This window comes from Gopherus evgoodei, chromosome 2 (assembly GCF_007399415.2).
Source record: "Gopherus evgoodei ecotype Sinaloan lineage chromosome 2, rGopEvg1_v1.p, whole genome shotgun sequence".
Lineage (NCBI taxonomy): Eukaryota > Metazoa > Chordata > Testudines > Testudinidae > Gopherus > Gopherus evgoodei.
In genome coordinates, this window is record NC_044323.1 from 221006844 (window position 1) to 221029465 (window position 22622).

Here is a 22622-nt window from a genome sequence, read left to right on the forward strand (position 1 = left end):
AACAGGGAATCTTGAGTAGGAACAGAGAGGTTATGTTACCTCTGTATTAATTACCACTGCTGGAATACTGTGTAACAGTTCTGGTGTCTAAAATTCAAGAATGATGCTGAAAAATTGCAGACGATTCAGAGAAGAGCCATAAGAATGATTAAAGGATTAGAAAATATGCCTTATAATGCTAGATTCTAAGAGCTCAATCTCATAGATTCATAGACTTTAAGGCCAGAGGGGATCATCATGGTCATCTAGTCTGATCTGCACATGGCAGGCCAAAGAACCTCACACACCCACTCCTGTAGTAGACCCCTAATTTCTGCCTGAGTTACTGAGGTCCTCAAATCATGATTTAAAGACTTCAAGTTACAAAGAATCCATCGTTTACTCTGCCAAATGTGACGATCAGTTAGACCCTGGGCATGTGGACAAGACCCACCAGGCAGATACCTGTGAAAGAATTCTCTATAGTAACTCGGAGCACTCCTCATCCAGTGCCCCATCTCTGGCCATTGGGGAATTTTGCTACAACCAGTCGCAGATGGGCCGCATACCACTGTAGGCAGTCTCATCATTCCATTCCCTCCATAAATTTATCAAGCTCAGTCTTGAAGCCAGTAGGTTTTTTGCCACTGCTATTCTCGCCTTGAAAGACTGTTCCAGAACTTCACTCTGATGGTTCATAGACTCATAGACACATAGACTTTAAGGTCAGAAGGGACCATTATGATCAGCTAATCTGACCTCCTGCACAAAGCAGGCCACAGAATCCTACCCATCCACTTCTATAACAAAACCCTAATCTATGTCTGAGTTATTGAGGTCTTCAAATTGTGGTTTGAAGACCTCAAGCTGCAGAGAATCCACCAGCAAGTGACCCATGCCCCACGCTGCAGAGGAAGGCGAAAAACCTCCAGGGCCTCTGCCAATCTGCCCTGGAGGAAAATTCCTTCCCAACCCCAAATATGGCGATCATCTAAACCCTGAGCATGTGGGCAAGACTCACCAGCCAGCACCCAGGAAAGAATTCTCTGCAGTAACTCAGATCCCATCCCATCCAACATCCCATCACAGACCACTGGGCATACTTACCTGCTGATAATCAAAGATCAATTGACAAAATTAATTGCCAAAATTAGACTATCCCATCATACATCCCTTTCATAAACTTATCAAGCTTAGTCTTAAAGCCAGATATGTCTTTTGCCCCCACTACTCCCCTTGGAAGGCTGTTCCAGAACTTCACTCCTCTAATGGTTAGAAACCTTCATCTAATTTTGAGTCTAAACTTCCTAGTGTCCAGTTTATACCCATTTGTTCTTGTTTCCACATTGGTACTAAGATTAAATAATTCCTCTCCCTCCCTAATATTAATCCCTCTGATATATTTGTAAAGAGCAAGCATATCCCCCCTCAACCTTCTTTTGGTTAGGCTAAACAAGCCAAGCTCTTTGAGTCTCCTTTCATAGGACAGGTTTTCCATTCCTCGGATCATCCTAGTAGCCTGTCTCTGAACCTGTTCCAGTCTGAATTCATCCTTCTTAAACATGGCAGACCAGAACTGCACACAGTATTCCAGATGAGGTCTCCCAGTGCCTTATATAACGGTACTAACACCTCCTTATCTTTACTGGAAATACCTCGCCTGATGCATCCTAAAACTGCATTAGTTTTTTTAATGGCCATATCACATTGGCGGCTCATAGTCATCCTGTGATCAACCAATACTCCAAGGTCCTTTTCCTCCTCTGTTACTTCCAACTGATGTGTCCCCAATTTATAACTAAAATTCTTATTATTAATCCCTAAATGCATGACCTTGCACTTTTCACTATTAAATTTCATCCTATTACTATTACTCCAGTTTACAAGGTCATCCAGATCTTCCTGTATGATATCCCGGTCCTTCTCTGTGTTAGCAATACCTCCCAGCTTTGTGTCATCCGCAGACTTTATTAGCATATTCCCGCTTTTTGTGCCAAGGTCAGTAATAAAAAGGTTAAATAAGATTGGTCCCAAAACTGATCCCTGAGGAACTCCACTAGTAACCTCCTTCCAGCCTGACAGTTCACCCTTCAGTATGACCCATTGTAGTCTCCCCTTTAACCAGTTCCTTATCCACCTTTCAATTTTCATATTGATCCCCATCTTTTCCAATTTAACTAATAATTCCCCATGTGGAACCGTGTCAAATGCCTTACTGAAATTGAGGTAAATTAGATCTACTGCATTTCCTTTGTCTAAATAATCTGTCACCTTCTCAAAGAAGGAGATCAGGTTGGTTTGGCACGATTTACCTTTTGTAAAACCATGTTGTAATTTGTCCCAATTACCATTGACCTCAGTGTCCTTAACTACTTTCTGCTTCAAAAATTTTTCTGAGACCTTACATACTACAGATGTCAAACTAACAGGCCTATAGTTACTCAGATCACTTTTTTTCCCTTTCTTAAAAATAGGAACTATGTTAGCAATTCTCCAGTCATACGGTACAACCCCTGAGTTTACCTATTCATTAAAAATTCTTGCTAATGGGCTTGCAATTTCATGTGCCAGTTCCTTTAATATTCTTGGGTGAAGATTATCTGGGCCCTCTGATTTTGTCCTATTAAGCTGTTCAAGTTTGGCTTCTACCTCAGATGTGGTAATATCTACCTCCATTTCCTCATTCCCATTTGTCATCCTTCCATTATCCCTAAGCTCCTCATTAGCCTCATTACAGACTGAGGCAAAGTATTTATTTAGATATTGGGTCATGCCTAGGTTATCATTAACCATCCATTCCATCCTCAGTGTTTAGCGGTCCCACTTCTTCTTTTTTTGTTTTCTTCTTATTTATATGGCTATAGAACCTTTTACTATTGGTTTTAATTCCCTTTGCAAGGTCCAACTCTACATGGCTTTTAGCCTCTCTCACTTTATCCCTACATATTCTGACCTCACTAAGGTAGCTTTCCTTGCTAATCCCGCCCATCTTCCACTCCTTGTAGGCTTTCTGCTTTTTCTTAATCACCTCTCTGAGATGCTTGCTCATCCAGCTTGGTCTGCAACTCCTGCCTATGTTTTTTTTCCCCTTTCTTGGGATGCAGCTTCGACTTAAAGTAATTCCAGGCCTCCTCCGCCTTTAGGTTCACAAGTTCTTCAGTCCAATCCACTTCCCTAACTAATTTCCTTAATTCTTTAAAGTTAGCCCTTTTGAAGTAAAAAACCCTAGTCCCAGATCTATTTTTGTTTATCCTTCCATCTAGTTTGAACTGAATTAGCTCATGATCACTCGAACAAAGGTTGTCCCCTACAACCATTTCTTCTATGAGGTCCTCACTACTCACCAAAATCAAATCTAAAATGGCATCCCCTCTTGTTGGTTCTTCAACTACTTGGTGAAGAAATCCATCAGCTATCACATCCAGAAAAATCTAAGCCCTATTATTCTTACTAGTACTTGTCCTCCAGTCTGTCTCAGGGAAGTTAAAGTCTCCCATGATCACACAATTCTCATTAGTGTTTACTTCATTAAAAACATTAAAGAGGTCTCTATCCATATCCAAATCAGATCCTGGCTGTCTGTAACACACCCCAAGCACTATCTCAGGGGAGGCTCTAGTAGCTTTCTTTCCCAGTGTGATTTTTGCCCAAACAGACTCTGTCTTATCCATTCCATCACTTCTTATTTCTTTACAGTTAACCTCATCATTGATATACAATGCTACTCCACCACCTTTGCCTTTATTTCTGCCTTTCCTAAACAGCACATAGCCTTCAATACCTGTACTCCAGTCATGACTACTATTCCGCCATGTTTCTGTTATCCCTATAATATCCAGTTTCACTTCCTGCACCAGTAGCTCTAGTTCCTCCATTTTGTTACCTAGGCTCCTCGCATTGGTGTACATCTTAATTTTTGCCGTTTGGCTTCACTGACATTCTTTACCTGGTTAGGCACAGACATTCTACCACCAGCATCACCTATTAGACTGGTATCTACACTACCCTTCCTCCTTATGTCAATTCTTCTGTCCACGGCTGTATCCTCTCTTACTTTGTTTTCTTCCCTCTCAAGGTTAAATTCCGGCGTGGAGATCACCTGGACATCTTCCAACCATCTCCCCCAAATTCCTAGTTTAAAGCTCTCTTAATCAGTTGGGTGAGCCTCCATCCTAGAAGTCTATTTCCCTCCTTACTCTGAAGTCCATCCCGAGAGAACAGTCTTCTGTCCATAAATGCTTCCCAGTGGCCGTACATCCCAAAGCCCTCCTTATAGCACCACTGCCTGAACCATCTGTTGATTGCCATAATCTTGTCACACCTTTGTTGCCCTTCTCTAGGAACCAGCAGAATCCCACTGAAGATCACCTGAGCCTCAATTTCCTTAAGCATCTTCCCCAGTCTGGCATAGTCTCCTTTGATACGTTCCAGCGAGAATCTAGCCGTATCATTCATTCCCACATGAAGGACAATCAACGGATTCTTCCCCGCTCCCGTTAGGATCCTTTTCAGCCTCAGGTCCACATCCCATATCTTAGCACCTGGCAGACAGCACACCCTTCTGTTCTCTGGATCAGCTCTAGTTACAGGCCTGTCTATTCTTCTCAGTAAGGAATCCCCAATCACGTAGACCTGCCTTTTCCTGGTGACAGTGTGATTCTGTGGTCTATCTCCTGCTCCCACTGGCTGCAAGTCCTCTCGATTCCTGTTCACCCTTGTAATCCTCTGTAACCCTTCTCGTATCCTCCTGGGGCTCATATTTGATGTTGTCTCCATTGACTCCTCCCCTCCCCTGTAGGACTAGCAGCTCTTCTCTTTTTCCTTGCCCTCTCTCCTTCAGCAACCACCTGCTGTGCCCCTTCTTCATTTTCCAACTCTGCAAACCTGTTCCTGAGTTCTATTTCCCCTTCACTGGCCCGTCTTTTCCTCTGCCTGGTTCTCTTTAGTCACATGCTTCCACCGTCCACTTTCCTCACCCAGCAGTATCTCCTCAGAATTCTTTGGTCCTGCTTCTATCTGCAAATCTGAGCTTATCCCTTCAGCCTCCTCATGTCTTTGTTCCATCATCTGCTCGAACCCCCTTCTAAACTCGACCAGAGTTTCCACCTGCATCTCCAGTCCTTGGATCTTTTCTTCCATCAGCTCTATCAGGCAGCACTTCATGCAGACAAAACTCTTTTCAGGTACCCCCTCCAGGATCATGTACATGCCGCAGCTTCCACATCCAGTCATCCTCATTGTGTCTTTCACTGCTGCCTCTGTATCGGTCATAGCCTTCCCACCTAAAACCTGTTAGTCCAAGAAACAAAACAAACCTGCAGCAGGCACCAGAACACTGGCAGACCACCACCCACTCCCTTCACTAGCCTGTCAGTTCCTCTGTCTAGGTCTCTTAGTCTCCCCCACAACCTCCTCCAAGAGAACTCCCTCTGAAACGCCCCTGTTTACAGCTCTGTTTGCTGGCTGCTGTGCCACTGCAGCTGTCTATGCCGCTGCCTGACTGGCTGGCTACTTTTATAGGACCCCTAAGCAGACAAGCCCTGCCCCCTAAACAGGGCTCAGCTTCTCTCCCAGCACACTGCCCCTAGCAGCCTCCACACATAGAAAAGCTCTGTTTGCTGGCTGCTGTGTTTAGAAATCTTCATCTAATTTTCAGCCTAAACAGATTGATGGCCAGTTTATATCTATTTGTTCTTGTGTCAACATTGGCACTTAACTGAAATAATGCAATGATATCTCCCCTCAGCCTTTATTTGGGTAGGCTAAGCATGCCAGGCTCCCTAGTCTTTTCTCATAAAGTAGGTTTTCCATTCCTCTGATCATCCTATTTAGTTTAACAACAAGAAGATTAAGGGATGTCTTGATTACAGTATATAACTACCTAGATGAGGAACAAGTATTTGATAATGGGCCCTTCATTCTACCAGAGAAAACTATAATTAAAGTGACCAGACGAGAATTCTTAAGTATTGGGACCGCTGCAGGGGGAGCGCCTTTTCAATTGTTACACTCACCCGTCTGAGTCTTCGGCAGCACTTCGACAGAGGATCCTTCAATCACTGATGGTCTTCGGTGGCATTTTGGCGGCGGGTAATAAACCTTGCCGCCAAAGAAAGAACTACCTGCTGCCGAAATGCTGCCGAAGACCATCAGTGACTGAAGGACTTCTGCCGAAGTGCCGCCGAAGACCCAGACAGGTGAGTATAGCAATTGAAAAGGCGCTCCCGCCGCCTAAGCAATGAGAAAAAAAAAGTGCCTGAAACAAAATATCGAGACAAATGGTACAGTTGGGATGCGGGACAAACTGTTCGATATCAGGACAGTCCCGATTTTATAACTGAATCCAGTGTCTATAAGTTGAAGCTAGACAAATCAGACTGGAAATAAGGCAACACATTTTTAACAGTGAGGATAATTAATAATTGGAACAATTCCAAGGGTTGTGGTGGATTCTCTGTCACTGGCAACTTTGAAATCAAGAGTGGCAGTTTTTCTATAAAATATGCTCTAGGAATTATTTTGAGAAAGTTTGCTGGTCTGTGTTATACATGAGGTCAGAATAGACGATTGCAATGGTCCCTTCTGGCCTTGGAATCTGTGAATCTTATAAGCAATCCTCACCCAAGTCATCCCATTGAGGTTAATGGGACTACTTGTAAGAGCAAAGACTACTCTTGTGAGTAAGATTTTTGCAGGATATGGTCCATAGGACAATTCGCATTCCTTGTTCCAATGAGCTCAAAATCTAAGATTGTCAAGACAAATAAATTCAAGACATTGGAAAACAAGAGAAGACAAGGAATGAATTTTATGCACTTTGTAAAATAGCTGAACACAAAGGGACAGATTGTGTCAATTAGGAAGGGGCCTAAATTAGGGGTGGTACAACAGCCGTACTATCCCCAGGCACAGAAGAGGCTGTGACATGTCTATGCTTGTTTTTCCTATTAAGAGAAACTTGGTATCAGCATATATTCTAATATATATCTGTCAATTCCAGTAGCATAATGAGCATTGATGTGCGATAATGCTTTGCAATTCTAAGCCTTGTACCCTGCTACAAGGTAAGTAAATTTTATTCACAAGTCACAATTTTGGGGAACTAAGACAAAGAGATGTTAAATGACTTCTGCAATTCTGCAAGTCCATGGCATGCTTTTCATTTGCTGGTGTTTTTAAAGCTCTGTGTTCACAGATGTGCAATGAACTTGTTTAAGGCAATGTTTGCTAAAGATAGCAAAGGTTGGGGATTTGAAACAGCTTGTTTAACTCTTGAGGTGTCTTGTCAGCTAGTACAGCCTTTGATATTGTATATTACTGCCAGTTCTTCCAGAGTAATGGAACACAAATAAACTGTAGCAGACTCTAATTTGTGAGGAGCTGCTAATTTAGTATATGTGGGACTTAAAGTGGAAGTGGCTATGCAGTCCTTTGTTTTTATCAAATCTTATCTCCCCCAATTGCTTACAGAGGAGCAGGGCAGAAGAGTAGTACAAGATTTGCACATTTTCAACAATGAGGACTGACAGCTGCGGTAATGGTTATTAGCTCACAGGAGATAGTGCAAGTGTACTGCCTTCCCTACAAATGCACACACCCCCATTACTAAGATGACTGCCCTTTGGGTCTTGTCAGGAGAAATGTCTGTTGTCAGCGGATCAAGAATCTCTATTGACTAGCAGTCTTGGATATGTGCGGCAACAAAATGGTGATGTTTGTTACCAGAGTGATATTCTGTGGAACTATGGGCACTTTCCAGGATAGATTTGTAACCCACACACCTCCTGGGTGTGATATTCTGTCCCCTCTAGTGGCACTGAGACCACTTAGAGATTAATGAGTTTGCTACAGCCTTGGATAAGGATTAAATGGCTTTTAGCTCATACAGTAGAGGCTCATGCATTTAGCTGCAGAGGTCCCAGTTTCGATCCCGACCACTGAGGTCTGTCGATGTTACAGACTCACTTGCAAAAACCTAAGCTGTTTTCTTTGTTAGCATGAATTATTGCAAATACATGGTAATTTTTATTACTCAGACAGTTCAGTCCCTTAGCCTCAGTGTTCTAAAATATTTGGGGCCTAGTCTGTACTGCTAAATAGAGCCATTGCTGACTACAGTTGTTTGCAGCTGAAGTGGTGCTGAGCAGTTTGTCTACATTTGTCTACAACTGAACTTGGCCTGTGTCCAACACCGGTTCACCTGAAAACTGGGTTAGCATCTGTTGTCAGCAGCAGTTCTATTTTGTAGATCAGACAAAGGCCTAAGACTCTGTAAAATACAAACCTGTGCTATGTTATCATTGTGTGCAAATTGGCTTGACTACAAACTGACACTTTCCAAGATACATCTGAAAATGTTCAGTAATTCAAATGCTTTACACAGAATCTTGTGGCTTGTTGAATTCTGTTAGTGTGATGTTTGAGATAAGAAACTCTTGTTTGCAGCCAATATCTAACTGAATGCATATTTACACATTAAAAACGTGTGCTTCAAATTGGTAATATTAAAAGGTTTGTATCAGCACACATGACTGCTGATTATTGCTATTATCTGCTATTATTTTTGACTTTCTGGGTTGTCACCTTGCAGGCTATCATAAATCAACAGTCTGTATATTTCATATGCAGTATCAGCACACTGGCTTCTGAACAAATATGCAATTTGTGGTAGTAATTTATCCGTAGGCAGATAAAAATTTACTAAGGGGTATTTCCTAGATGTTTTGTGTTTGATATCTGGTAAGATGATCTTCTTGTTTTTTACACACTGTCCCTCCATACAGATCTCTCTGCACAGGCAGGGCTGCTGTAAGCTTCCAAATATGATCCCTGGCCAAAGCCTGATATGACAGCTATGCGAAACAGCACAGAGAGCTCCTCCTTCCCTCCCTCTGGAACTGCCTTCATTAGTAACCATCCGTAGATAATGCTGACTTGTGATCTTATTTCATATAGATATATAATCAGTGATTCCAGGATTCAAACTCAAAGGCATTGCCTTTGACTAATATCAGACCTGGCACAAGCAGTACTAACACCTACCTCTCCACTGCACATAGGCAGACATTGACAGTTTGCCATTTTAGTTTTGATGTGCTGCGGCAGCATGTTTTCCAAATCCCATGTATTTTTAAAACAGGTTTCAAAGGAAGACTTGGATTTTTTTAGTCTATCTATACAAGCTAAGTTAGTTTCTTAACTGTGAAACACTATGTTCAGTGGATAATGTGATTAAAATTGCAATTTGACTTCTGTAAATAATGCTTCTTGTAATTTGTAAAAGAGGACGTTGTTTTATTTAAACTGATACTTTTGAAAAACCTGCGTACAGACTACAGTGTAGTAATTTTGCAGGTTTAGTGTTCTGGGAAACAGAATAGCTGCTGAACTCTGTTGCTGCAGGCTTTCAGGAATGTCACTCACAGAACATTCCTTTCCTGGGCAGCCAAGTTTGGAAGTCAGTTAATTCCTGGGTGCAAACCAGTGTGTTTGTGTGGAGGGAGACAATAAGAACAGAAGGCTTTGTTTTCTGTGTCTATCTATAACAATCCATGAAAGCATCTCCTTTCATCCTGCAGAAGACAGGTAAAAGACAGCTGAATGATCTGTATTAGATATATAAGAGGAAGTAGAAAAATGGTGGGGGTGAGTATGGGGGTGGAGTGGCAGGGGAAGAGAGAAAAGGAGTGTACCAGAGTGCCTGTGATTGGTAAGCTTCGCAAAGGCATCTGCCAGCGGGACTTCAGTGGAATGTGAAACCAAATCATTTACAAGTTAAAGATAGATACAGAATACACAGCATGTTGAGCCAGGATTAAATTCATCCCTCTCTGCCTAGCTTCTCACAGAGTTCTGTTTCGTCAGCTTTTCTGTGTCTACGTTAAGGACTTTATTAGTACTTCTTTAAATATAAAACAACTCTGGATTCATTGGCATTATTAAGGTGGCATAGGAAATCATGGTGCATACTGAAGGGTAAGTAGAAAGTTGTCTTTTGGCTATAACTTCATTACAGCAAGTTCATGGGGCTTTTCTGTCTTGGGATTCAGGACAGTTCAGCAGTATATTTAAGATGAGGTATATTTTTAGGTAATATTCCTTGTTGCCATTTATGACTTATTTAGATTTTATGTTTCAGTGAGCTGGAATTACACAACTGTACTTGTTTTGACATGGTTAATACATTTTACACTTTCATAATCTCAGCATTATAATTGTGAATAGAGTTTTCCTGTGATTTTTTCCTTACTCATAATTTTAGCTTATTCATCAGTAAGATTTGCTGTTTGTTGTTGTAAATCATGCTTCACCAAAGTTGAAATACACTTATTTTTCCATGATTAGAAGGAGGGTAATCATTACTGGAATGTTCTTCTGATTGTGAATTGTTCATCGTTTCACTTATTTGCCATATCTAATGTGTAAATTGTGAACACAAAACAGGTTTTATTACTTATACTAGTTGTCCGTTCTGCCTCTTCCTCCCCCCGCCCCCTCCCCGCAATGCTATTAATTGTCATTGTATAACTTTCACTGTGGGCTGTTTTGTTTTCTCTGAACAAAGTCATTTTTAAGTTAATTAAAAAATATGGCAATATTTCCTTTAAAAGTGTGGAAATGTAGAAAGGTTTAGGATGCCATTGTTCTGTTTAACCATTTATCAAAAATATGTAGGTAGTATATCTCACAGATGTGCTGTTTTATGGAGCAGAGATACTTTGAGCTTGTGTTAAATACTTTGTTATATGTTTCTGACAAAGCTGATGTTTTTGTATGAGACAAAAAGGGCTTTTTAATATCAGAAAGTCAGCAAAGCGTTTGTTTCCTAGTAAGAACATGTATAACAAGGATTTCATATAAAACTGTTTTTTAAACAGAATTTTGGGAATGCATGTATCTTTTTTCAGTGTACTGTGTGAAAATTTGACTTTTGTAAAATGTAATTCCTGGTTTAAACTTTTGAGTCAGCATACCCAAATTTATACAGAATTTCTTCTGCATAAATGCTGCCCATAACAGTCATAGGGAGCAGAGTGCTTTTTATAGAAGAATAAAAGTTCTGCCATTCTTGTTTATAGACTGTGTAGCTTAAGAGTTATTTAATGCTACAAGTCAGTCTTTGCCTTGCAAAATATACTGAGCTGCACTTGACTGAAATAGAAACATCTCTCTTTCATTTGAAGGAAAGATAAGGTACCTAGTAGCTGTTACCCCTTTGCTGATTGACTGATTTCATTTATATCAATCAACTTGCCAGAATTTTATAATATCGTTGGCATCTTTTGTGTCAGCAAGTCAAATAAAAGATAATTTCTGTTTTGAATACGTAGGTTGTATTGAATTTTATGAGTTAAATCAAGAGGTGGGGGCTTGGGAGAAACTGCAGAACTCTTAAGTCAAATCTGAAAACAAATGTAAGAAGTAATGACAAATATGCTACTGTGGTCTTGGGGCAGATGCTCAGCACTGAAGTCCGTGGAGCTATGACAGTTCACACCCGCTGAGGATTTGCCCCATGGCGCTCTTGTAGCTAGGTCTTATTCTACAATGGTTATTTACATTATTTCTTAGCTGATGAAAGATAAAGAAACAGACGTAACCTTGACAAGAAAGGATGGTATTGTAAGTGAAGCAACAAACTGGGACATAGGAGATCTCTGTGCCTTTGGAAAAGTCATATAATCTCTCTAAGCCCCTATGAAAAGAAAAATAATATCTTCCTCACGCCCTTCGTCCATTTTGTCTATTTATATTGCAAAGTCTACAGGCCAGACTGTCTCTTATAGTGCCTAGCACAATGGGGTTCTGTTCTCAGGTGGTGCCTCAGGGTACTATTGTAATACAAATATAATAAGAGATTAGGGTTGTTGGCTCTCTAGATGAGTGTGTGGATTTCTGTGGTTTTTTGTTAAGTCCCAAACTTGAAAGAGGGAGGCTGACAATAAGAGCTGAGAGAAAATCAGAATGTTCATCTCTGAAGAAATTTGGATGTTTTAATATTTTGTTTTCATCTCAAATTGGGATGAAAATGTTTGATATTTCAACTTGTCATGCAACAAAATATTCCTAAACATTTTGAAAGCATGAAACATTTTGTTTTGACACCTTTGGTCAAAATCAAACATTATGGAGAGACAAGGTGGGTGAGGTAATATCTTTTATTGGACCAGCTTCTATTGGTGTGAGAGTGAAAATTTTGAGCTATACAGAACTCTTCTTCTGCAACAAACATTTTGACATTCGCAAATATTTTGTTTCCGTTTGTTGAATGTTTTATTTTGAGTCAGTTCAACATTAAACTTCATTGCTGTATTGTGGTGCTTTGCCTCACGGGAGTTGCAGTACTGAAGTTTGATATCCCCATTCTTCCTTATGGGCGAGGCTCCTTGGCTGGACTAAGCATCCACAGTCAGGGGCGGCTCTAGACATTTCGTCGCCCCAAGCACTTTGTCATGCCGTGGGGGGCGCTCTGCCGGTCGCCGGTCCACCGGAGCTGTGGGACCAGTGAATCCTCCGCAGGCATGCCGCCGAAGGCTGCCTGCCTGCCGCCCTCCCGGCGACCAGCACAGCGCCCCCTGCGGCATGCCGCCCCAAGCACGTGCTTGGCATGCTGGGGCCTGGAGCCGCCCCTGTCCACAGTCACATAACACCCATGATGCACCGTACAGCATTGTCAGAGGGAAGTGCACGTTGCATCCTGGGAGATGTAAACCCTAAGGAATCAGGGCCGGCTCTAGCCATTTCACTGGCTCAAGCACAGCGGCATGCCGCAGGGAGCGCTCTGCCGCTTGCCGGTCCCACGGCTCCGGTGGACCTCCCGCAGGCATCCCTGCGGAGGGTCCACTGGTCCCGCGGCTCCGGTGGACCTCCCGTAGGTGTGCTCCACTGGAGTTGTGGGACCAGCGGACCCTCCGCAGGCATGCCTGCTGGAGGTCCACCGGAGCCGCCTGCTGTCCTCCTGGCAACCAACAGAGTGCCCCCTGCGGCATGCCGCCCCAGGCACGCACTTGGCGCGGTGGGGCCTGGAGCCATCCTTGTAAGGAATCCAGCCCATATGAGAGAAAAGGAACCAAACCTACAACGTACATGAGGCAATTTTCACAATAGAGAAATACAGGAGGGGGGGTGGCAGGTTGTGTCAGTTCACATTCAACATTTTGGGTCAGTTTGACACAATGAAATATTCCAAATTGGTTTGAACCCACTGGAAGCAAAATATTTCATTTAGAGTTTTCCAATGAAAAATTGATAATTATTGGCAAAATTGAAAATTTCCAAGGGAAAATTTTGATTGTGCAGAAACTGCATTTTTCTGTTGGAAAATTGTTATGATGGAAAAATCCTGACCAGCTCTGCAGACAATATTGTAGTGGACCAGCTGGTTTATATGCGTACTACGGAGCTCTGGTAGAAGGGATTAATTGTTGCTGTAACTTTGCAGTGCTGTCACCTAATGAAGATTCTCTATCTCAAGTAGTAGAGGCTTGTGCTTTTGGAGCGGGAAGTTCTGAATCCCTCCGCCCCCATCAGTCACGATGAACTTCTGAATGGCTATGGTATGAGACACAGAGAGAACCATGCTATCCAAAGTGGCTATGGATTAGTTATATTTTGTACTAAAGTCTATTAATCTAGTCCTTGAGAACCACCCACTAGCTGCAGTGTAGGAATATGAAAATTCTTCTCTGAGTTCCACATCTTTTCTTTTGGCTCCTGCATTCTCCCTTTCCCTCCTCTGCATGTGTTCTTTCTCTTCCTTCCTTGGCGCTTTAGGTAACTCTTCCTTTCTTTCTGGCCTCAGACCTTCCAGTTACTACTTCCCTGAATGTCTTAAACCTCTTTTTGCCTCTTCCCTCACCGTCACTCTGCTTAGCTGAGCACCAAGTATAAGGTGCCTGGAGATAACAGGAGTTTTTTTAGGACTCCACTGCTCATATCTAAGTTCCCAACATCTTCAGAAATTGACTTGTAGAGTGTATAAGATGGGTCTTCAAGGCCCTTGTTCTCTATCTCTGGCAACGGATCCTTGAGATGCAGGTATTTGTTCTGGGCCTCAATGCCCCTAAAATACCTGTGCAGTAACAATTTCCTTCAGGTATTAACAAATTCTACTCCCAATGCAGATGCCATGTTTATTTTGGCAGGATCTGACATACAGTGCCTGCTGGGGTTTACTGCATCCTGCAGAATCTCAGATTTATAAACTCAGAGGTATTTCAGTACAGTCTCAAAATATGATGTCTACATGGCCACCTTTCTAATCCCTGATTCTATATGCTTTCTCAATTCCATTCACTAGAGAAAGAGCATAATTGAAATCTCTAAATCCATCAAGTGGTTTTCAATTTCTGACTGGTTATTGATCAGATTGTTTTTGTAGCAAGTGATAAGGTACTTACTGAGCGAGCTCAGAGACTTGATGCTAATTTATTTGGGGGCAGGACATGAAAGTATAATGAAGCCTCCTATTAATGGGATGCTGAATATTACAGTTGTGGTAGGTGAGAGAGATCCTAATATGCTTTGGTTTTGGGGGGAAATGTAACAGAGACAGCAACATCTGAGTCTATGAACTCAGATGTTACTGTATCTGCTTGAGTCCTGGCTTGGTGTGTCATCTCATATTGTATCTGGCAGTAACAACAGGATTTTGGGATCTTTTCAAAGAACCAAGGTCACGATGGATAAGCTGTGAAAATAGTCCCTCTGAATATTCAACTATGTATCTTGGTATCGTGGATCCATGTGCTGAACTGTACCATTTCTGAGGCAGAACTGTTGAGTGGATACAGGCACTAGACAGAGACTCAGTGTTTTTGTTTCTGTCTTTGATTTTAGGCAGGTCACTTAACTAATTTTTTGTCTCCGTTTCCCCTTCTGTAAAGATGAGGATCATTAAGTTGGCCCAGCTTTATAAAGTGCTGAAAAACACTACTTTTTTTTTATTATCACAATAAAACCCCTCTTCAATAATACGCTTTTCTGTACAGTTGTCAAAGTTTTGGCACTGCACTGTAATATAAAGAAAAGGCAGTGTATAGTACTAAAGTTTTATACATGTAATTAGACTTTAAAACACATGCTTGCGATCTGACATGGTAACCTGTTTTTTGAAAGAGAAATAAGGTAAAATAGAGGAGAATCCATCTGGGTTAGCAGAGCTACTCTTTGAGTAGCCATTAACAAATCAGAAGAATGATTTGCAGATAAAATTAGTCAACAAGCTTATCCTGACTTGGCACATTTAAAAAACATAATATTTTAACAAGAATGAATACTTTCTACTAGCTAATACCTTTTCTGTAACTGTTCCTACGTGATGGGATGTTTTCTTTGGAAAGTGAGCAAGCACTGGCATTACATTGGAATATTCTTGATTCCTAGGAGATTTTCAGGTCAGGAATGTGTTGGCTGCAGCTCCGTGTTTTTGTATGTTTCTCATCTGTACCTGAGTGAGAGTGATGCTGTATCATTCATTTTCAATAAAAATGGATCACCATTCCTTGGTGGTGGCGGCTCACTCTTTATTTCTGTAAACTGACATCAAATTGACCGCTATTACTAAAAAACCCCACTATGTTAAATTGCGCAGGCAACCTTAACATGGGCATTTCCTAACGTTTGAGTGCTTTACTTTGCAACCTTAACATTTTATTTAACATAGTGTCTTTGAACATAATTTCATATTTAAAAAAAACGACTGAAGAAACAGAAATTATATCATAGGTCTATCATGCAGTTCTACATAACTTGGGTCATAAGCAGGGTTTGGACCACTATACCCACAGTACAGACTTCTACTTGAATTAATGGAGTCTCTGATGTCCTCTCTGTGGACCAGCACTAGAGAGAGATGAGACACTCACTTTGTCAGTGATTCTCAGCACGCCTGGATTAAATTCCACATCCTGGAGTGGAGTGAACAGTCCAGCACTTTCAGCAAGATGGCCTGTTTGATCTAAAAGGTCTCTTCCATCTCTAAGCTCTATGGCTGTATATGTGCCTGTGCAAGCTGAAAAACCTACAGATTGATTAATGAGAAGTTCTTGCTCTAATTTGTGAGTAAATTGGCTTAATCTGTGCTGGTTTTGCTATTTAATATCGTGAATATACTCTCCAGGAAATGTGCGTATGATAAATAAAGATTCTAGGATAATATATCAATACTGACTTCTTCCCTAAAATGGAAATAACTCCTTGAGTACAAGTTTCCTGCCTACTTAGTATTCATAACTGAGCATGCAAGCTACTATATCAGCCAGCTACTGTGTTATGTCTTTGGGATACTCAAGCTTTGGGATAAACGAAGCATAGATTAACTAGCTCTGACTGTACCTATTTCACAGGTCATTAATCTTGCCCTTTCTCTGTTGCATACCACTGTAGATGAATGTTAGGGTTTATATTACACGTAACCACATATGCGGGTGAGCTCAATAAAAAGAGCAAGGAAATAAAAATTGGATTCTTGTCCTTTGAAGAAAATATATTCAAGAGCTTTTTCCACCCTATCTCAAGCTGATTAAGCACCAGAATGAAAGAGGTGAAGGTTGTTCAAATATTGGCCAAATCCTTACTGGATTTGTAGTGGTTTTGACTGTTTTATGTAAGAGCTACAAAAAGATGTCTTTGAACACAAATCAGATTCTTTCATGAAACACCATTGCAACGGCACACTTGGCTCACTATGAACATACAAACTAGCAGCTTGTTTTGTCCAAGTTGAGAAGTGTACTCACAGCACTATGCTGATAGTTCTTGACGTTGACGATAACGCTGCAAATTGACTCTGTTTTGTTGTTGTTGCTGCTGTTCAACAAAACATATGCTCCAAAGTCAGGTTTCAAATATCTCTGAGCAACAGAGACACAATGTGTGGTATGTATGAACTGAAGTGCACAGGAATTTAACTATCATACACACTCCTCACTTTAAAAGTTACTTAGTTGGTCCTTACTAAGATATCAAATTTCTTTCTTTGCATCACAGGTCATATATTATCACTGTCAAATATCTGTGGACACCATTCTCTCAGCCACTTAATAACGAATCCTGGACTTGAAACAAATCTGGGGATTCTTAGAATTAAATCTTGCCCCTTCTGAAATCATTGAGAGTTTTGCTGTAGATTTCTATAAGACCAGAATTCCACCCATAGGTTCTGATCCTACAAACAGTGACACACATGCTTAACTTCACCGCTGTGGCCTCAAACAAGAAAGCAAACAAGCAGCACACAACCACACAACACAGACTTGCGTTTTAGATTTTGATAATCCATTTAATGGAATGTTTCATTATTAAAAGAGGGATGGAATTTTTTTTCAAATGTGTTTTGTGTTGACAGTAACCATATTATTTGAATTTAATATTCCTGACTGGTATAAACTTAAATCAAATAGTTCTTTAGGTTGTGGTTAATACTTTGTAGTAAAAATCATGTGTTCCAATTCTCAACTGGTGTAAATTGGAATGGCTCAGTTGAAAACATTTAGCTCTTGGTTACAGCAGTATAAAGCCAGAGTAAATCCATTGAGTTTAGTGACGTTACTTTATACATTGGTGTGACTAAAGTCCAAGTTTGGCCTTTAAATGTACAGTGTTTTGATACAAAGGCTCAGTGCTGATCTCAAGTATGTGGGTTTACATGTTTCATTTGTCAAAATCCACAACTGCATATGAGCAAACTTGTGGCAGAGTTTTCTAACTGCAATGCTGTGTCCTGCATAAGAGGTAAACATACATACGTAAGGTTAGAATGAAATACACAAATATCAGAATTTGGGATCACAGGGTACCAATTGTTAATAACCATTATCTCTGACATTAGAAACATAATTAAATCAGAATCATTTGAAACTACCATTGGGGGAAAAGGACAGAGAGAAACAGTTTAATCCTCACCACAACATGTTTTCACTGACCTACTTACAGTAGTGAAGAAAGTATCCCTTCCCATTACGACAAAATGGATTTGTTCAGCAATTTTATAATGCAACTCCACACGAGGAGATTGGCTGATCCAGCTATTCCAGGAGGACTTGGAAATGAGAATAACATTATTTCAAACACTTAATACTAGGAAGTGGAATTTCTTGTTCAATCTGTAATGTTGCTAACCTAAGCAGTTCAGCCTTAAACACTCGCTGATGAAAACAAAAGTATTGAGAGGAGTAGGGGGAGTTTCAATAATTACAAAAAATATTTTTTTTCAGAATAGGCAGAATATGTCACGTGGGCTAACACCAGCAGAAAGCTCTATTACTATGTCAGTATCTTTCCCCATTGGTTTGGAAGAGTGAATAGTTGATTGTGAACCTGATTAATGCAAGTGAACCTTCTTCTACTGGCAATCACATTTTCATCCTCTTTATTTTCCTGGAGGTTAAGTTCCTGTCTCTCCCATGATCCCTTTTCTAAAATATGTTGCATTTTCAGTGTTTCCATTTAAAAGCTGAATAGGCTTGATTGGAGGTTCTGCTCTTGTTTCTGGCTCCGGTTCAGTTAGGTAGCTAAGTTCATGCTTAATGTTTAAGTACAGGAGTAGTCCCAGTGAATTCAGTGGGACCACTTACATGCTTAAAATTGGGCACCTGCTTAAGTACCTTGCTACATCAGTGCTGTAATACAAAGCCTATGTAGGGTTGCCACTGGTAGCAATTTGTCCTGTATGATAACTATGGCATTATAATATGCATAATGACGCTGTCTGGATTCTTATTTCTTCTTTTACATTCTGAAAACCTTTGCTCACTTCAGTAGCCCTTTGACTGCAGTATGACTTCATGCATAAGTGAAGATTTGCAGAGTTGGGCTCAGGCCCTGCTGGATAAGGGACAGACTTGCCCAACATAATGCTCTTTTGAAATCTGGAATAAGTTACATGAACATCCCTAATCCTGTCTGATGAGGCATCGCACTTCCAGAACAACACATTGCGGTGCATATGCTTGGAAACCTACTGGCATAGCAAGGCTGTTTCCCTCCTTAAAAACTTTAGTTGTGCCATTTTTTCATAGCATGTGGGGTGCAGTCTGTCATGTGCTTGGTGTCCCTCGTCCTGTGCTAGAGACAACTGTATGTCAGAGCAGTTGTACATATGTGGTCTGCACTGGGACCCTGAAGATTGGAAGGTGCCATAGCAATGTCGTTATTTTATGACTGTGTTAGCCCTTCTGAACCTTTCTTGTGCCCTGCACCCAGACTAAATGACAGAACATGGGGCTCTGGCTGAGGAAAAACTTCAAAGCATGAAACTGTGCCTGTGAGCACTTCTCAGTGCTACTGCCAGGGTAGAAGCTGCACAATGGCCAAATAGTGCTTGTGGCAATACCTGTTAAGTGCCTGTCCTATGCCTGGAAGCAGATGTCTGATTCATTCCTGGAAAAGTGAGTATTAATTAACATTTTACAGATGCTGCATGGGCTCATATCAATACTAGAAAAAAACAGAACCTGTGCAGGCTGTTTTCAAGGCTGTCTTGTGAATGGGAGACACCTACACTGATTCAGGTCGATGGTTGTGTTTAGGAATGATACGCAGACCTTCTGTTGCAACTGTAGAGATCCAGGTCAGTGCCTGTAAAAGGTTAATTAATATTTCCACCTTTGGGCATATTGCTGATGCAAAGTCGGCACAGGACAGGCTCTGTTAGCATTTTGAATGCTTTTTGCTGCACAGGCTGTTTCACGTGAGGAGGGTCTTTGGTAGGTAATTCCGGATTATTTCCTTTCAAACAGAATAATATATTTTGAAAATTCCCTCTGTGAGGTTCCCCCTGGCAGCAGCAGTAGCAACCCAAGTGTCAGGGCTGCCTTGTCAAGTGCCAGTTGGCTCAAAACCTTCATTGTGTGTTGTCTTAAAGTGGCCCAGGTGCATATGAAGTCTAGGACAGTGCTATTTAGCAGCATATTTTAGCCTTCCAAAAACATCAAGGTAAAGTGTTCTCTAAGCTAGGGAGAAGCAGGGAATGGGAGGAGAGGATAAGGTAAGAGAGCTAATGGTTTGATAAGAATAGTTTTTCTAGAAAAATCTGCTGCTCCTTTGGGAGCCAGGTATGCTTGGAAAGCTGGCTGAAGTAATGGACAGCTCACTTGGACATTCTAGGTCAAATGTTCAGTAATGAGTGTTTGGTGTGCCCACTAATCAAGTGTGCTCTCGCATGCAAGTCCAGGAATAATACATGCAAACCAGTGCTTATGTGTGTAATACTCCATCTTCACCTATAATGCAGGGGTGTCCCTGCATTATAGTCTGGAAAGCAGCTCTTCCTGTAGGCATAAGAGAAATTAAGTACAACTTACACTGGAGAACTGACTTTTTGTTTTAAGGATATTGTGCTGCTATGATCATACAACTGTTTTTATTTATTATTGTATGTTGGGGTTAATAAACTATCTGTATTTGAAAATAAACACTTGCAGTTAATCCTTTTTATGCCAGTCAGGTCACATTCCTTACAAGGTACTTTTTGCTAATTTAATATTCTCAGAAACATTAGTCATTGCAGCATTCACTTAATAAGACACAGTAGGAGTGAGCTGGAATTAACAAACAAAAAGATTTTATGCATTTGTCTCCAGTGTTTCACATGTAAAAAAAATTAATTAGAAACAGAGCAGTTCAGTCATTTCAAATAGTTACATGTGTTTTAAAAATATCCAGCCATGTTAGGCAATGGTCACCTAGGGCTGCCTGGGCCCCCAAGCCAAGGTTCATAAACCCCAAGTGAGAGTTGCGAATTGGGGAGGGGAGAGAGCAACTTATTCATTATGTCTTCTTTAATGTCCCCATTAAATGACTATCTAGTGTGGCTGTTTTCTGTGGCTAACACATCATTATAGGGCTGAGCTACTGTTTCTCAACTAAGCTTCCTTTGCATTGGAAATGTTTTCAATCTGAAGAGTGGAGGTGTGTAATATAACCCTTTAAAATGGTAACCTATAGATGCATTGACAGGGAAATGAAATTAATGGACATGCTATTAAAACTACAGAACTGGGAAAAGCACTGGAATAGGAACAACTTTTATATAGTCAGTATTCATTACATACTTTAAAAAATGTTCTGGTAGTTAATTTGTTGTAACCTAATTGTTTTTTTTATTTTATTTTATTGCCAGATGGTGTCCAGCAATTTCAGATTAAGATACTCTCAGTTACCTGTACTTCCATCCCTGAGTCATTTTACACTCCGATGGGCTTCTTTTATGCTTCTTCAGCTCAGTATTCCAAGACCTTCCTGTACCCCGACTCCAGCCCTGGAACCCAACTACCCTCAGCAATTGACTCCTTACCCTGTTGGGTGGGTCTGATCTGAGGAAGGGCTCTCAGAGGAGCATTGTTTTCATGGCGTGGGTGTGCTACAGTTAAGCTATCTTCATCTTGAATTCTTGGGTATGGGCAATAACTTAAAGAAATACAATTTACACATGCCCATTCAAAGTGAACGCAAAGTCTGTGTCAATGTCAAACCCCATGACATCAGAGTGGCAAAGTTTGACGCCCTCTTTGAAATGGTGGCTGTCACACTGTCTGGCGTGGCTCACAAATGTGAGTGCCAGTCTCAGGGCAGATACCCCAAACTGGTGGTATGTTCTATAATTAGATATTACCAATCTAGTAACCAGTGTGAACTCCTAAAACACAATAACCGTCTTACCGTGGAGCCACAGACAGTCCTCTTGGGCATTCCAGTCTGTTTGGCCCCCAGTGAAGCTGGACTAGGTGATAAATGGTCACTTACACCAAAGATCACAGAAGACTCAGGTTGCTCCCAGTCCCAAAAGACCAGTCACTTACCCCAGGTCAATTTGTACCTCAGATGTCACACCAAAGACAACACTTGTACAATCCTTTAGTAAACTAACTAAGGATTTATTGACTAATAATAGAAATGAGTTATTTACAGGTTAAAACAGGAAAGGCATATACACAAATGAGTTACAGTCTGTGGTTCCAAATCTGACAGAGATGCAGTAGTCTGTCGAAGCTGAATGTCTTTTAGGGCTAAGCCAGGTTGACCCTGGGGAGCTCTGCTTTTGTTTCCTAGCTCCAGCACTGTGAGAGTCCAAAGAGCAAAGAGATGAAGAATTTTCATGTTCGCTATGTTTATTTCCTTCTTCCAGAATTCAAGCTGGGGGGATGAGTTTTCTTGCACATAGCATCTTCAGTGAGATGTGTAAGTGGGCCTTTGACCCAGTGTTTGTATCATGGCCCACTTAGTTTTCATAGTTCTTACTGATGAGTGGGGTATTTTGCTCCTCGTTCCTGGGTGCACAAGTTCAGAGCAGGCATTTTTACAGTTGTAAAGCAAAACTTATATATTACCTTATAGCGAAATACAGCCATTACAAGTAAAAATAATGCATGTAGCAACTCACAAGCATTTTATGGAGTTTAAACGCTAAACACATCTTTACAAGTTTAATGCCTGTCTTGAACAATACTAACATACAGGTGAGCTGTCTGATTTCCAGCTATGAATTTGTCAGTGCTCAGCTGATGCCTACAGCCTTGGCAAGAGCTGGCAACTGATCTACCAGAGTCACAATGGCATACATGTGAATGACTCCACAATGTAGTGGAAGCAGTAGTGCCTTTATTTTTGATACATTTATCCACCCGTATGTTGTCTGATAAAAA

At 41.0% G+C, this 22622-nt stretch overlaps 1 protein-coding gene across 30 annotated transcripts in view; it reads left to right on the forward strand.

Moving 5' to 3' along the window:
• DTNA (dystrobrevin alpha) overlaps positions 1 to 22622 on the forward strand; it is a 324921-nt gene that overhangs the window by 69594 nt on the left and 232705 nt on the right. For 17 of the 30 annotated variants that reach the window (XM_030553027.1, XM_030553021.1, XM_030553026.1 and 14 more), the window contains exon 1: positions 9752 to 9954. The exons of 2 other annotated variants lie outside the window; for them this stretch is intronic. In XM_030553027.1, the coding sequence (XP_030408887.1) occupies positions 9938 to 9954 (17 nt within the window). In that variant the 5' untranslated portion in view covers positions 9752 to 9937. Of the gene's footprint in view, positions 1 to 9505; positions 9565 to 9743; positions 9955 to 22622 lie in introns of those variants that run through there. 11 more of the 30 variants (XM_030553014.1, XM_030553015.1, XM_030553028.1 and 8 more) reach the window with 4 other exon arrangements.